This window comes from Octodon degus, unplaced genomic scaffold (assembly GCF_000260255.1).
Source record: "Octodon degus isolate 3935 unplaced genomic scaffold, OctDeg1.0 scaffold00005, whole genome shotgun sequence".
Taxonomy (NCBI): domain Eukaryota; kingdom Metazoa; phylum Chordata; class Mammalia; order Rodentia; family Octodontidae; genus Octodon; species Octodon degus.
The window spans coordinates 29,181,786-29,197,432 of record NW_004524581.1 but is presented as its reverse complement, the minus strand read 5'-3'; the positions used below and the strand labels follow the sequence as shown (position 1 = coordinate 29,197,432).

General features: G+C 39.7%; 1 protein-coding gene and 2 pseudogenes across 4 annotated transcripts in view; all 3 read right to left on the bottom strand.

Moving 5' to 3' along the window:
• Fkbp5 (FK506 binding protein 5) overlaps window positions 1-15,647 on the bottom strand; it is a 137,059-nt gene that overhangs the window by 64,821 nt on the left and 56,591 nt on the right. For 3 of the 4 annotated variants that reach the window (XM_023720557.1, XM_023720550.1, XM_004624198.2), the window contains exon 3: window positions 14,481-14,625. The exons of the other annotated variant lie outside the window; for it this stretch is intronic. In XM_023720557.1, coding sequence (XP_023576325.1) covers window positions 14,481-14,625 — 145 coding nt within the window. The remainder of the gene's footprint in view (window positions 1-14,480; window positions 14,626-15,647) is intronic. 4 annotated transcript variants of the gene reach the window in all.
• Window positions 5,044-14,559, bottom strand: LOC111817983 (annotated as a pseudogene).
• Window positions 9,912-10,152, bottom strand: LOC101568318 (annotated as a pseudogene).

Below are 15,647 nucleotides of genomic sequence, written 5' to 3'. Positions count from 1 at the left end.
CTTTTTCGTTTCTAATTGCATTTATATGGGTCTTTTCATTCCTTTTTTTGGGTGAGATAGGCTGAGGGTTTGTTTTGTTTACTCTTAAAGAATCAACTACTTGACTCAATGATTTTGTATATTTTGGTCTCAAATAGCTTTGGATTTGGATTATTCTTTTTTTTTTTTTTTTAACCAATTTTATTTCTAGACTTTTCACGTTTGTCTTTTGTTTTCTGCTGGAAACGTGCCGGTTACATGTCCGTGCTGGGAAGCGCTGCGGTGTGTCAACCAAAGCACGGACCCACACTGCCCGCTGACCAGAGACCCTTGCAGACTTTTGCATCGTAGGACAGACTCTGCTGTGCTCCGTGGACCTGCCACCAGCCTTTGGCCTTCTGGCACACAGAATGAGACGTCTGCCCTCACCCACCACCATGGACACACCGTCCCTCACGGACCCCGCTCGGTTCAGACACAGAGACGCCGCAGCCAGAATGGTTGAGGTAAGCAGAAGCAGTGATCCCGAGGGGCGGAGGGACGGCCCTGCACCTGCCAATGGCCTCCGAGCACAGACCCACCGCACCCCGGGGGGGGGGGCACAATGGATTTGGATTATTCTTGTTTTTCTAGGACTTTGAGGTGCATCATTAGGTTATTTAGGCTTGCTGTATTTTTTTTTTCTTTTCCCATTACTGAGACAGGGTTTCACTATGTAGTTTAGACTGCTTTTTTTATTTTTTATTTTAGGACAGGGTCTAACTCCGTAGATCAGACTGGTAGTGATCCTCCTGTTTTCAGCCTCCCAAGCCCTGGGATTAAGGCATGCACCACCACACCCAGTCTCAATTGCTGTATCAGCACATGCTGGGGATCGAACCCTGGCCACTGCATGTGCCTAAGCAGGAGCTTTAATCCACTGACCTATTTGGCCAGCCCTAGACTGATCTTAAACTCACTATGTCCAGACTGGCCTTAAACTCTCAACAATCCTATTGCCTCAGTCTCCTGAGTGTTAGAATTACAGGCAAGTACCACCATCCCCAAAAAACTGTCTAATTTTTTTCCTTGACTACTTATGTGATCCAGTGATTATTTAAGAGTGTACTGTTTAATTTCTATATGTCTGTAAAATGTTTTCTTTTACTATTTATTTCTAGTTTCATTGCAGTGTAATGTGATACTATGCATTGAAAAATTTCAATTCTTTTGCATTTACTTCAACATGCTTTATTGGCTAGTATGTGGACTATTTCAGAGGACATTCCATGTGCTACCAAAAATCTGTATTATGTTGTTGTGGGTAGAACACTAAATGAAGTCGATTTGTATGAAGGTGTGATTCAACTATATTTCTTTATTGCTATCCTGTCTAGTTGATCTGTCCATTTGTCATACTAGGGTATTGAGGTCTCCCACTATAATTATGTTGATGTTTGGTCTGTTCCTTCATGTCCAAAAGTGTTTTGTGAAGTTGGTTATGCCACTGTCCAAGTGTGTATATACTTATACTTGTTAACTCTTTCTGCTGAATTGTTCCCTTAGTATGTGGTGACCTATGTCTCTTCTGATTAGTTCTGGGTAGAAGTCCACTTGATCTGAAAACAGTACACTCTTGTTTTGGGGCACTCACGCACAGAATATTATCTTCTGTCTTTTGTTTTTAGTCTATGAATTCTGTTTTGATTTAGTGTGTTTCCTGTATACAACCTATCACTGTATATATATTTCCTGTATATCAACCATGCATTTTGTTTGTTTGATCCAATCTACCAGTCTGCATCTTTTGATTAGGGTATTGGCACCATTCACATTGGCTACTATTTTTTTTTAAGTTTTTTTTTTTTTTTTTTTTGTGCAGGGTCTCATTACACAGCCCACACTCGTAGTGATCCTCCTGATTTCTGCCTCCCAAGTGCTGGGATTATAGGCATGCACCACCATGCCCTGACTCCATTGACAGCTCAGTGTGCCTGGGGGCGGGGCTGGTGCGGCATGTGGAGCCAGGGATCGAACCCTGGCCCTGAGCTTACTTAAGCAAGCACTTAGTCACTGAGCTATACTGCCAGCCCTACACATTGTCTTTTTTTTTTTTTTTTTTTTTTGGTGGAACTGGGGCTTGAACTCAGGCCCTTGTGCTTACCAGGGATATTCCACTGAGCCATCTCCCCAGCCCCGACAGTTACCATTGAGAGATACTGATTTGTTCCTGCTATTGCGTTCTTTCCCTGTTGCCAGTTCCTTCGCTTTCCTCCCTTTCACTTCACTGCTCACTTACTTGCGGATTCGTTAAGTTGGTCGTTTTGGCACCGCTGGCTTTATTACTTGTAGGCCATCCTCGAGAAGTTTTTGTACTGCTGGTTTGGTGATCATGCATTTCCTAAGATGCTCTTTGGCAAGGAAAGCTTACTTCTCCATTGATTTTGAAAGATACTTTTATAGGATATATTACTCTGGGTTGCAAGTTGTTTTCTTTTAAGGATTCAAACACTTTATTCCAAGCTTTCCTGGCCTTTCAGGTTTGTGGTGAGAAATCTATAATTCTAACATGTTTACCTTTTTAAGTGATTTTTTTCCTATGACAGCTTTTTTTCTTGATGTATTTAGTAGAGTCTACAGGGTCTCACTACACAGATCGAACTTGTAGCGATCATCCTGTTTCAGCCTCCCAAGTGCTGGGATTACAAGGGTGCACCACCACGCCCAGTCTCATTCCCAATCTTAGTGTGCCATGGGGGTGGGGCCAACAAGGCACGCTGGGGATAGAACCCCAGTCCCTGTGCCTGCCTAAGCAGGCGCTTTAGTTCATTGAGCTATCTGGCTGGCCCTTCTCTGACAGCTTTAAGATGCTGTCCTTGGAGTCCAGAGGCTCAATGGTTTAGCAGCTGCCTGGTAAGCATGAGGTCCTAAGTTCTAGTCCCTGTACCTCTCCTCCCTCCACAACAAAAAGATTCTGTCCTTGTGCAGGACTTCTGGGATTTTGACTATGGTGTTTTAGGAGAAGGTCTTTTGGATTGTGGCTATGTGGGATTTGTGTGTGTGTGTGTGTGTGTGTGTGTGTGTGTGTATTTAGTACAGTGTCTACACGATCTCACTTCATAGATTAGACTTGTAGTGATCCTTCTGTTTTCAGCCTCTCAAGTGCTGGGATTACAGGCACACACCACCACGTCATCTCAATTGCTGTCTTAGTGTGCCCCGAGGTAGGGCTGGCAGGGCAGAGCCAGGGATTGAACTCCCAGCCCAAGTCTGCCTAAACAGGTGCTTTAATCCACAGAGCTATTTGGCTGGCCCTTTATGTGGGATTTTATATGCCTCATTTTTCTGTATGTTAAATTCTTTCCTTATATTTGGAATGCTTTCTGCTATTATTTCTGTAAATAGATTTTTTAAAACTCCCATTTGTATTATCTTCTGATTTTTTTTCACTAATTCCAGTTAATCTTGGATTAGTTTTCATTGCATCACCCAATAGCTGTTGGATCCATTTTTCACATTCTTTTGTTGTTTTGAAGGTATCTTGGAATATATGGTCACCTGCATCAGCCCTGATAGTTCTGACACTGTTCTCACATTGATTACTTTTAACATTTTTTAACTTCCTGGATTTTTTTTTTTTTTTTTTTGGTTTTTTTTTTTTTTTATTTAGTGTGTGTGTGGCCAGCTCAGCCCACCAGGGGGTGGGGCTGGCTGGCATGTGGTGCTGGGGGATTGAACCACGGTCCCTGTGCTTTGCTAAGCTTGCTCTAAGTAGGTGCTTTAGACCACTGAGCCATCTCACCAGCCCCACTTCCTGGATTTTTATTTGGAATATTTCCATGCACTTTAATTCATCGCTAAACTGGTCATTCATGTTTTACATTTAGTTTTGCTCAGCTTTTTATTAGTGTCTTTAGTAAGTTCATTACTCTTTTTGTTTATTCAATCCATTAATTGTGTGGCTGTATCATTTTAGAGGTTTTTTGTTGTTGGGGGGGCAGAACCTGGGATTGAACTCAGGCCCTTGCACTTACCAGGTAAGCACTTACTCTACTCAGCCATCTCCCGGCCCTTCATCTTAAAGTTTGCTGAGCACTTTATTAATCTTTGTGTGTGTGCATGTCTTCTCTTTTATCACTCTGTGTAAGTCAGCTGTTTCATTTTTTATTTCCTCCCATCAGTACCCTACGGACAGAGTTGGCAGTTGGGAGTTTTGGGAGGGTTTTTGTTATCTTTTCTCTTCTTTTTCTCTTTCCTATTCTTTTTCATCTTTTTGCTCTTTCTTTCTTCCCTGATCACACTGGCAGATGAGGAACTCAGCAGACCACAGAGTTCTGTGCTGGATGTAGGCAGTGAGGTGGGAGGGTAGCATCAGTCAGCTGGCCTCAATGCCAGCAATTTCAGAACCAACTCCCTCCAAACCCCAAACATGACCAACTTGATTGACTTCTCAACATAGAGGGTGGGATTCCAGTGTCTTTCTTGGCCTGTGCTTAAGCTTCTCATGGGGTCACTGTGGTAGGATGACCCCAGAAACCCTAACATGTTGTTCTGTAGTTCAGTCTTTAACAATTAACTATCCCCAAAATGGATCCTGGTGAAACATTCTCAAATATGTTGGGTGCTGTACTAGATTTCTTCTCCATCTCTACCCTGACATATGGAAGGAGTCACTTTGAGAGTAAACCTTGCACTATATATGCAGTTTACAGTAACTGTGGAGGCCAGACTGTTGTTTCTCCCTGGAGCTGCTGACCCTCTCAGGGTTAACTTGTATTACTGGAGACAGGCCCCCTACCCAGAAGCTAGGGTAGCTTTTCAGATTTTTTTCCCAGTTTCTTGTAGTTTCTGGTTTTCTTGTCAATCCCACCCCCAGCCCCAGTTTACAGAGGTCTACTTCTTTTATTCCTCATCAAATTGTTGTTTTTCATGTCTTAATTCCAGGTTCCAGAGAAGCTATATTTTGCTGCATGGCTTTTTCTGTTGTTCTTTTGGAGACAGGGTTTCCTTATGCATTTCAGGCTGGCCTTGAACTCACTTTATAGCCCAGGCTAGCCTCAAACTCACTCCTGCCTCAGCCTACATAGTGCTGGGATTAAAGGCATGCACCAACATGTCTGGCTTTGCTGTCAGTTTTTACTGTGCCATTTTTTATTTAAAATACTAAGTTGTATAAGTTCTTCATGTATTGTGGATGCTTATCCTTTATCAAGTACAGGACTTGCAAACATTTCTCTCCCATTCCCTTCTTTTTTAGAAGACTATTTTAAATATTCTTTATGCTGAATGCCTCTTTGGTTAAGTTTTGGAAGATCATTATTTAGTCCTACAACTGACACACTTTCTACTTCTTCATTTTGTTTGTAAGCCACCTAAATATTTATTCTGATGAACAATGTTTTCTTTGATATATTACAAAAATGGACCTTACAGTGTAATCATAAAGGACAATGTTAGAAAGTATGAATATGTAAATGATTTTAAAAGGTAACATTTGTTTTCAAATTATTTGTAAGTTTCTAAAGATGAGGTCACAGCTGCCCAAGCACACCTTCACATGCAGCATCACCTCGATTATCCCCAAGTGCTCCTGAACTTGTGGTCGACCTTTCACGTGGCTGTGAAACCTGTCCTGGTGGATCTGCCTGCTCTTGCTTCTGCTATTGCTTTTCAAAGTAGCCTTTTCTTCTACAGTTCTTCAAATGTTAGATTCGTACCTAATGTTACAACATCTTGAGATATATTTATGGAACCACCTTGCACATTAGGCTGAACAGCTCTGCAGAGGTCTGCCTCATCTTCCATGTCAGTCTTTTTGATAACTTCGTGCCAGAGCCCTCTGCAAATCCTCCTCTTCAACTAACATTCGCAACCCATCATTTGCTTCTAAGATTTGTTCCAGATCTGTTTTAAGGTCTCTTTGCTCTTTAATTGTGCTGATTCTTCCCCAATAAGTTTTGGTTGTTGCACCTGTTGGGCCCTGATCATCTGCAGAAGTCGGCGAGCTTCACAATCTGGCAGATCACACTGTGAAAATGTGTGACAGCCTTCACTAGTAACCCCTGCTTCTGCCATTCTCATCCTTTCTTCTTCATTCAGTTGATGTGCCACTTAAGGATAACCCCACAGGGCTACAATATTCGTCTTGCACAGATTATTCAGGCAATGTTGAACACAAAGTGATTCCTCTTGTCTCTTGTGGATGAAGGGACTTCATGTTTATTTGCATCTCTGTAGTATGCTCTGATACACAAAAATTATAAATTTTAATGTAGTCCAATTTATCTATTTTTAAATTTTGTTGCTTTGTGCTTTTGGTGTCATTGCCCCCAAATTACTACCAAATCCAATGTCATGAAGGTCATCCTCTGTTTTCGTCCAGAATTTTATAGTTTGAGGCCTTTGATCCTTTTTGAGTAATTTCTGCATATGGTGTAGGATCAAAATACTTTCTTCATTGGAAGTATTTGTCCTTAACTGCAATGGGATAACCAAAGAAAATACTTCCTTAAACTTGGCTGTCTACCTGGCTCACCCTTTTGAAGAGGGTTAGAAAAATATAATATCCAGTTTTCCCAACATCATTTATTGTCTGTTCTTTCTTCATTGAATGGTCTTGGCAACCCTGTTAAAAACTACTGAGTATGTAACTTCCAATGTATGTTTGCATTTCAAATATGAACATATTTAAAACACTATAGCAGGAAAGCTATATGTTACACAAGAAAAATTATATTTGATATGGAAATAGAAAAGGAAGACAGAAAGTAAATGTTTTAATCATAACATTTTCTTATCAAAATATAAAAGTTGATACACATTTAACTATAAGGTTAATCTCTAATAAGCTTTAGATAATTAAAAACGTGTCTGAGTCCGTCCTGCTTCACTTTTACTGACAGATTTCCAGGGCTCATCACCAACTTCTGATCTCTATTTTAACTATTTGTATATATTGTTTGTACTGTACACATTAAAAATCTCATATCACCAATAACAATACCATCTTTCTTTTTGTAATAAAGCAAATTATTTTTTCTCACAAATTTTATTTGGTTTTATTCTAAAATGGCCATAAAAGGACTCTCATAAACTTTCCCTTCTCTACTCAGGTACTGATCACAAACTATGTTTTTAAGATTTTTTTAAGTATTCCTATTTTTGTTACATTTTATTTTGCCATTTCTCTAATTCTAAAGAACTGATCACAGCATAGTTTTTCTTTATTCATACTGTATAATTTTAAAAACAGGGAAACAAAACAGATAAGGTTGTATTGTTTGTGCTGGGACAGGCTTAGGCATCAAACCTGCCAGGCTCAACTATTAGTTGTTTAAAGGTAGAGATCCTGTCTTGATTAGTTTCTATTTCTCCAAGGACAGGAATGCCATAAACACTCAATAAAGGAATGAAGTCCTGACAAAGTGCCATATTGAAATGGAGTTAGAAATTTGCTTAGCTTCTCTCATTCTACTCTTTCCCCTGCCTAAACCAGCTTCACTCTGTAAGCACTTAGCAAAGAAAATGGGAAGCATTCTTCCTCAACTATAAAGCACCAGGTAAAATAAAAGAAAGCATTTTTTAAAAAAGTTTCTTAGCGAGGCTGGGGAGATGGCTCAGTGGAATAAGTGCTTCCCTGGCAAGCTCAAGGGCCTGAGTTCAATCCTTGGTTGTTTCTTAGCTTTCCTCAGTCTATTCACTGTGGCTCAAGCTTTTTTTGAAAATTAGAAAATTAATAGCTTTTCTTGTCTATTTTGCATTCTCCTAAATGGCATGTGGAAAAAAGCAAATGTATTAGGACTATGTATACTTTAATGTAGACAAGAACAATAATAGAGGGGCTGGTGAGATGGCTCAGTAGTCTAAAGCACCTACTTAGAACAAGTTTAGTAAAGCACAGGGACCGCGGTTCAATCCCCCAGCACCACATGCCAGCCAGCCCTGCCCCCTGGTGGGCTGAGCTGGCCACACACACACACACACACACACACACACACACACACATAAGAACAATAATAGAAACTCAAGGAAACACATGGCTAAATCACACACAACCCAGAGTGAAGTCAGTCATAGGGTTATTCATATGAGTAAATGTGTATTATTAGCTGTAAAATATTACCAAGATTCAAAAGTTCATGAAAAAAATATGTTTCAATTAAAAATAAAACTTTAAAAATTAGCTCCACAATAGCCAGTGTACAATAACACTGATATTTCTTGGTCTGGGCTCTATTTAAACCTTAAAATATGGTATTGATTTCAAAGAGACTACATTGGTTTAGGTCCTGGCTCTGCCATTTATTATGTATTTGGGGGAAAATTCCTTAACCTCTCTCTACTTTGGTTTCCTCATAAATAGCAGAAGACCCAAGTTAAACCAAAACAAGTGTGGCTACTTATACTAGGATACTCAAACCATAAAAGAAAACACTGATAAAGTGGACTTCATGTAAAGTAAGAGCTCTTCCTGAAAGATGGCTCACAAGACAGCAGGAGATGATATGTGCCAAGCAAGTGCTGTCTTGCTGAGTACTACCCAAGAAAAAGATAACCGATCTTTTAAAAATGGGCAAAGGATTTAGATATTTCACAAAAGAAATATACAAACCAGGTGTGGTGGCAAACACTAGCATTAGGGAGGCTATGGCGAAAGGATTTTGAGTTCAAGGACAGCCTAGATTAGGTAGTGATAGCGTGTCTTTTTTTTTTTTTTTTTTGTACTGGGGATTGAACTCAGGACTTTGCACTTGCCAGGCAAGCCACTAAGCTATCTTCCCAGCCCCAATACCCTGTTTTTAACAAAAAACAAAAAATCCAAAATAAAGAGAAGGAAGAAAATATATAAATACCCACACATCACCTAGGCACAAGTCAGGACATCCTCAATATCACTAATCACCAAGGAAATGTGAGCCCAAACCAAAATACTATTTCATATATACTTAATGGCTAACATTAAAAAGATTGACAACAGGGGCTGGGGAGATGGCTCAGTAGAATAAGCGCTTCCCTGGCAAGGGCAAGGGCCTGAGTTCAATCCCCGGTTCCACCAAAAAAAAAAAAAAAAGAAGACTGACAACACTAAAAGTTGGTAAGGAAGTGAAACACGTGTCAATTCCTGGCATAAAACCACGCTATCAGTTTGAAAATCAGTATGGCAGTGAAAACATATACTTGCTTTATAACCAGCAGGACTCCATGCCTTGCTTCTATCTTCTTCCTTAGACCACAAAAGGCTAATAGCTAGTTACTTTACGTTAAATAAATGACCACTGATCGCAATGCAACAAATAAAATCATACTGATGGTATAGGCAGATCCCGGATAGTTACCTCATCTTGGTTTAATCTCAATATTAGAAGAGAAGTATAAATAAATGAAAAATCTAAAACTATTGGTTTGTTTTTCTCCTCAAATTTAGGGGTAGAATGTTATAGATAAGAATTCTGGGTAGATTTTTTACTTTTGGCAGCACCGGGATTTGAATCCAGGGAGTACTGAGCTACATCTTTTTTTAAATTTTAAGATAGAATCTCACTAAGTGGCTCAGGCTGGCCTCAAACTTAAGCTTCTCCTAACTTAACCTTCCTAGTAGCTTTAACTACAGATATGGGATACTATGTCTGGCTGATAAAATTTTTATTGTAATAATTCCTAACCTATGTTATAAGGAACACCAAAAACAACTTCAGTAAAGCAGCCACCTCTCAGAATACAATACATGCTCATAAGCAGGGTGAGTGGATGGAGGGAGGGAGGCTTTAGTGCTCTTGAATTTATTTATAAGACTAGGAGTAGAAATAATTTTTTCATCTCCAAAATCTATCTCCCTCCTTCATTTTATTTATTTATATTTTTCTTTTAAATTTTTTATTTTATGTACAAAGAGTTTGCATGGTCTCTTTCACTGAGCGTATGATGGCCTGGATAGTCCATTGAAGGAAGATCACTTAATCCAACTTGATGAAGCCGATGTCCCTCGCGTACTGACGGAAACAATGGTGGCATGTGTTCAGCCCATATTTCTGGATCAGACCACGTCGGTTCAAGCAGATGCAGCAAGAGCGAAAGCTCTGGCCGAATTTCCTCGGGTGGCTCCAGTAGAGCTGCTGGTGACCCATGTTGCTTCCAGAGGTACAAGGAGGCAAAAGGCTCCCTCCTTCATTTTACTAACAATATTATTTGTTTGGGGGAGAGAAGACAATACAGTTCCTTTTATAAAAGCATATATAGGGGCCAGGGAGATAGAATAGTACCCACAAGCCCTTTTTTGAAAGCTAAAATGAGGGGCTAGGGAGATAGCTCGGCAGTCTAAGTGCCTGCCTGGCAAGCGTAAGGACCTGGTTTTGACTCCTGGTACTGCTGGCCCTGGAGCCCCAGGTGTGCCACGCCAGCCACCGAACCTGCCATACTGGCACATGCCTGTAATTCCAAAGCTAGGAAGGCTGAGACAGGAGGATCACTACAAGTCTGAAATGCGTAGCAAGACCCTGTATTAAATAAATAAATAAATGATAAAACTTGCATGCATACAGTAAATAGAGTTAAGATCTAAACCACTATAAAACAATTCCTACCAGGCATATAAAGCCAGTCAATAATTCTAATACCGTAAACATCAGTAATAAACATGAGTGTTTACTGTGTGTTAAATAAGCACTAACAATGAATAATGTGCCTTATCTTAACTGATCTCAATACTAAAATAATATTTATGTATTCATATACAATAAGAGCATACACAATCATCACTTTAGGTGAGGAAAATAAGAGTTCAAAAGATAGCACAGAAAAAGCAGTGAGTATGTACTACGTGTAAGTATAGCTCCAATGTGTGTATATGCCTTATGGAATGCTATTTCTTCAATGTGAGCAATCCAGACAGGTTTAGTTCTGCTTAAAACACTGAAGTCACGATACAGTCCCAAGACTAGCATGGAGTTTTCCTTTGAATTATTTCTATGTATCTCCTTGGGTTCACAAGTACCATGTAAAAGATCAAGAGAGTTCAACATACAGCATTTATTACTGTTGTCCATTTATACTTTTTTCTCATTTTGATGAAGTGGCTTCTGCTATATAACTATCTGAAACTATCCACTGCCTAATCAATCTTATTTTATAGGCAATTATTACAGCAGGTTTATAAGGGGCATATTGCTTTTTCCTAGTATTTCTAATCAGGATAGACAGGTGACTATAAGAAGGCCTGGCTCTTGTGCTGGTATTAGTTTTCTATGATTTTGCTCCTGCATTCTTTGTGTGCATGTCTGGGGGGGGGTGCTACTAGGTTACTCGGTATTAAACTCAGGGCTCTCTCACCAAGCTATATCCCCAGCTCTTTATTTTTTTAAAATTTGAGACAGCATCTTTTTAAGTTGCTCAGACTTGGCTTGAACTTGCAGTCCTGCCTCAGCTTCTGAGAGAGCCAGCACTGTAGGCATGTGCTATCATGCTCAGGTTTGGACGTACATTCTTCTCAGGGGTACAAGAATGGAGTCACAGTCTCAGGACTAACCTTACAATGTTCTCCAGACTCCTCCTCTTATAGGAGCAGGGAAGGCTCAGCAGCTTAATTTACACCCACACAGAACAGGAACATGGCTTTCCAACACCTGCTGGACGTTCTTCCCTCAAGCTCACACCATCTCTAGACACGGTATCAGGGTATGAAGGCAAGCGAAAGCTGCTTCTTTTGTCTCCCATGCTGAATCTTAAAGAAAGACTGAAAAATCCTTTCACTCTGAGTAAAATTCTGGGAAACATGACTTCTTTGCCATAGTATTTTACTAGAAAATCTAGCAGTAGAAAGTCTCAGCAATTCTTAATTCCATTTTCCAAGATAACTACTGACAGGTGACTTCTCTTTAAACTTCAACTTCCTTGAAACAGAATTTCTAAAGGTAGAGTAAGGAAGAGCAAGAATGAGGAGTTCGAAGGAGGCAGCCACTCAGAGGTCACTGAGATTAAGTAATGTTGCCACTGCCATTCTGATAGCCTAAGAGGTTCACATTACTAAATGACCACGGGGCGGGGGGGGGGGAACCTCTAAAATAATTGTCATATTATCTCCTATGTCAAGAAAGAGACTGCATTTGACTTTCATTGCTCTCTTGTTCAAATACAAGTTAACATCACATGAGCCACTGATTCACTAGGGACCCAAAGGAGAAAGGGGTAGTGGCACAGCCAGCACTGAAGCTCGGGAAGAGTACAGGTGGACAGGAAGTGGATGTCACCATGACACACAAATGACTACAGATACCAGGGAAGGCAGAGTCGCAAAGAGGCAGACTTTCTCATTTGCTGTTTCCTTTCCAGACCCATCCTTAGCAATCCAATGGGACACAGAGTCAGAAAGAGAAAGGAATTGTGGCCAGCCCTGAACCAGGGTGCAGCCAGGAGGACTGCCCCTTCTGACTCCCACCCTTAGCCCAGGAGGGAAGCAGAACTGCTGTGACACACACAAATATAAAGCCACTGCAACTCAGCCACTAATTTCCAACAAACCCATGATCCACAAAGTTTAGTTTGATGTATGGGCTATTATTCTTATATGACTAAAGAAAATAAGAATACCAAATCAGTTGAATTCTTAAAAAAATTTTGAAAAGAAATTTAATCATATTTCATTCTTGAGAATAGCAGTCCTCAATCCTTTTCCTCAGAACTGTTTTACATCCTAAAAACTGAAGACTGCTACTGTGTGCCTGTTCAGAGGCAGAATGTGCACTCAGCATCCACTAGGCCCTAGGTTCAGTCCTCAGAATAGAGAGAAAAACTTGAGAACTAAAATCAGTTCTTGTATATCTATTAAAACTTATCATAGAAAAGTTAAAATTCACTGAAAAAGAATAATTTCATGTGAATATAAATTACTCAACTAGAAAAAAAAAAGACTATATACTTCAAAAAACTTTAAGAACTGAAGGTATAGCTCAGTGGTAAAGCACTTACCTACCAGTTTGACTCCCAGTGCTACCAAAAACACTAATGAGAGTGGCATCATTTTATAATTTCACAAATGTAAACTGTCTTCCTTAGGAAGATAACTGGATTCTCAAATCTACATCTATAATTTATACAAACCCATAAGGAGACATCTGGGAAAGACAGCAGCATTTAGTGTATGTGCGACCGAAGTGAGCACGACAGGAGCACTTCACTTGTGAATATGATCATCAAAAATGGGCACAGGGTGTTGGGAACGTGGCTCGATGGCAGCGCACATACAAGGCCTGGGTTTGGTCCCCAGCACCAAAAAAATATTAACAAAAATGTGGACATATGGTGAAGGTCAGTTGCAATGTGAAATTGTAGATCAATGAACCTTCCATATGTGTTACTTTTAAAAGCCTCTAATCCAGTTTATATTTTGTTTTTTATTATTCATTTATTTATTTTAGGGAAGGGTCTACAGGGTGTTCAGGGTCTCACTTACTAGATTGGACTCATAGTGATTCTCCAGTTTACAGCCTCTCAAGAGCTGGGATTACAGGCATGTGCCACCACGCCCAGTCTCAGTCGCCCTCTCAGCGCACCCTGTGGGTCGGGGATCAAACCCCCAGCCCCTGAGCCTGCTTGCAGACACTTTAATCCACTGAGCTATTGGGCCAGCCCTACTTTATATTTTGAGTGGACTGTTTATACATGACCTTGTAATCTTATACCGTACAGTGAAAATATTGGTTCACTGAGGTACACAGATCCCCTAAATTGTGATACATTTCATTGCATAATATAAGAAAATACATTCATTAAGGCATACTGATTTCACTAGAAAAGCCTTTTAAGTGTTACAGTGGCAGACAAAATTCACTAAACTATAATTTTTAGTTGAAAACTCAAACGAATATTGTCAGCAGTTTTCCTTGAAATGACAGGCTCATCTCATTTTCAGGAAAATACCTACTGACTACTGAATAATCAAGCCTGATAGTTCACCTGTTCAAGCAAAAATGGTGTTTCAATGAACAAAAAAAGTCAGCCAGCTCAGCTTTCCACTAAATCAAGCGCCCAAGTGCTCTTCCTCAAGAAGCCATGGTCACTGGTGTGCAGAAGGGATCTACACAAGCCTGTGTGTCACACAGCACCAAAACCATGTGAAACACAAGGACTAGGCCTTAATACAATAACTTAACTAATTATCAAGAAGATTCTTAAACACTAGCCCTTTCCCACACAAGAGGCGGTGAAAGTAGCATGATTACTAATACAGATGGGTGCTGCTGTCTCAATTTGTGTTAAAGCAGCAGTATTTCTATTACTGCACATTTTGTCTCCAGTGCAAAAGCTAATACAGTAAAAGGTTTAAAAGGATAAATTACATCTTGGTATTGTTATGACAAAAACTGATACTATGTAAATGCCCCTGAAAAAGATCTCAGAGAACATTCCCTGCCCACTTTCTTTGAGCACTACTGCTCTAAAATACTTTTGGCAAGGATATGTTCCGTTACTTCTATATAATACAAATAGTAATAAATCTAAGCAACATACATTCAAAAATACTCTCTTACCTTTGCCAAGACTAAAAACAAATGGTTCATTTCTATCATGGCTGGAATCAAACTTCTTTCCATTTGACAATTTTCCTTTGTAATGGACATAAACTTTGTCACCAATCATTGGTGTTTCCTCGCTATTCCCCACTCTTTTGACAATCTAGAAAAGATAAAAATCAAGGAAATGGAAGTAGAACTTTTTCAAGAAAAAGAAAAAAGCAGCATAGTCCATTCCAAGTTAAGCCCCAGACCTGCAAATACACTCTAGCCCGATCTCTCGAAATCTTTCTTCACACTTCTCTCAGAACCCTCCCTGGGATATAGCTCAGTGCCTGCCTGGCAAGTGCAAGGTCCTGAGTCTGATTCCAGGTACAAAAGGAAAAAAACCCTCCAATCCCTCCCTGTTAGAAAATTGTCTTTTGTCAATCCTTCATATTACATTTAATTATACTGCTTTTTATTTATGACATTTCTTCCTCAAAAGAACTAACCAATAAATTCTGTTCCACTGGTTTAAGGCCCTAATATGTACACTAAAATCTCTCAAAATGCAAACTTGTGAGTTAGTCTAGCCTGTGAAGTGAAAGACTCTCGGCCTTGGAAAACAGTCAATAAGAAGTAAAGCACATTTTCAACAGTGAAATTTTACTTTCCTTCTTTGCTAAAAAACATTAGCTTATGTCTATATTCTTCTAGTTTGGTTTAACTTCAGAAAACCCAATATCCTGGCATGACAGGTTACACTGATTATTTAGAAAAAATTCAATCTGTAAAATACATCAGTATAGTTTGATATGATACCTAGTAATGTGTTTTCTAGCAAAGGAAATGCAGAAAAGAGGAGGAGGAGGAGGAGGAGGAGGAGGAAGGAGAGGAGGAAGGGGAGGGGAAGGGGAGGGGGAAGTAGAGGAAGAGGAGGAAGAGGAGGAAAGAAAAAAAAGTCCAAGCTGAAAAATATTTAGCTATCCTAAGTCCAGTATACAGTATTTTTTTGTTCTTGGCACAGCAACCTGCTAATGCAGTTCGTCAGTTCTTGGAAAAGAACAACAAATCCAGAAATGGGGTGGTATAATTTATTCTGTCAATCTGCTAGACCACATCACTCATTTTTAGTAGATAGTAGAATATAATAACAAATAGCCAATGAACATCTTTTCTGGGGAAGGGTTTAAGTTTTTATTT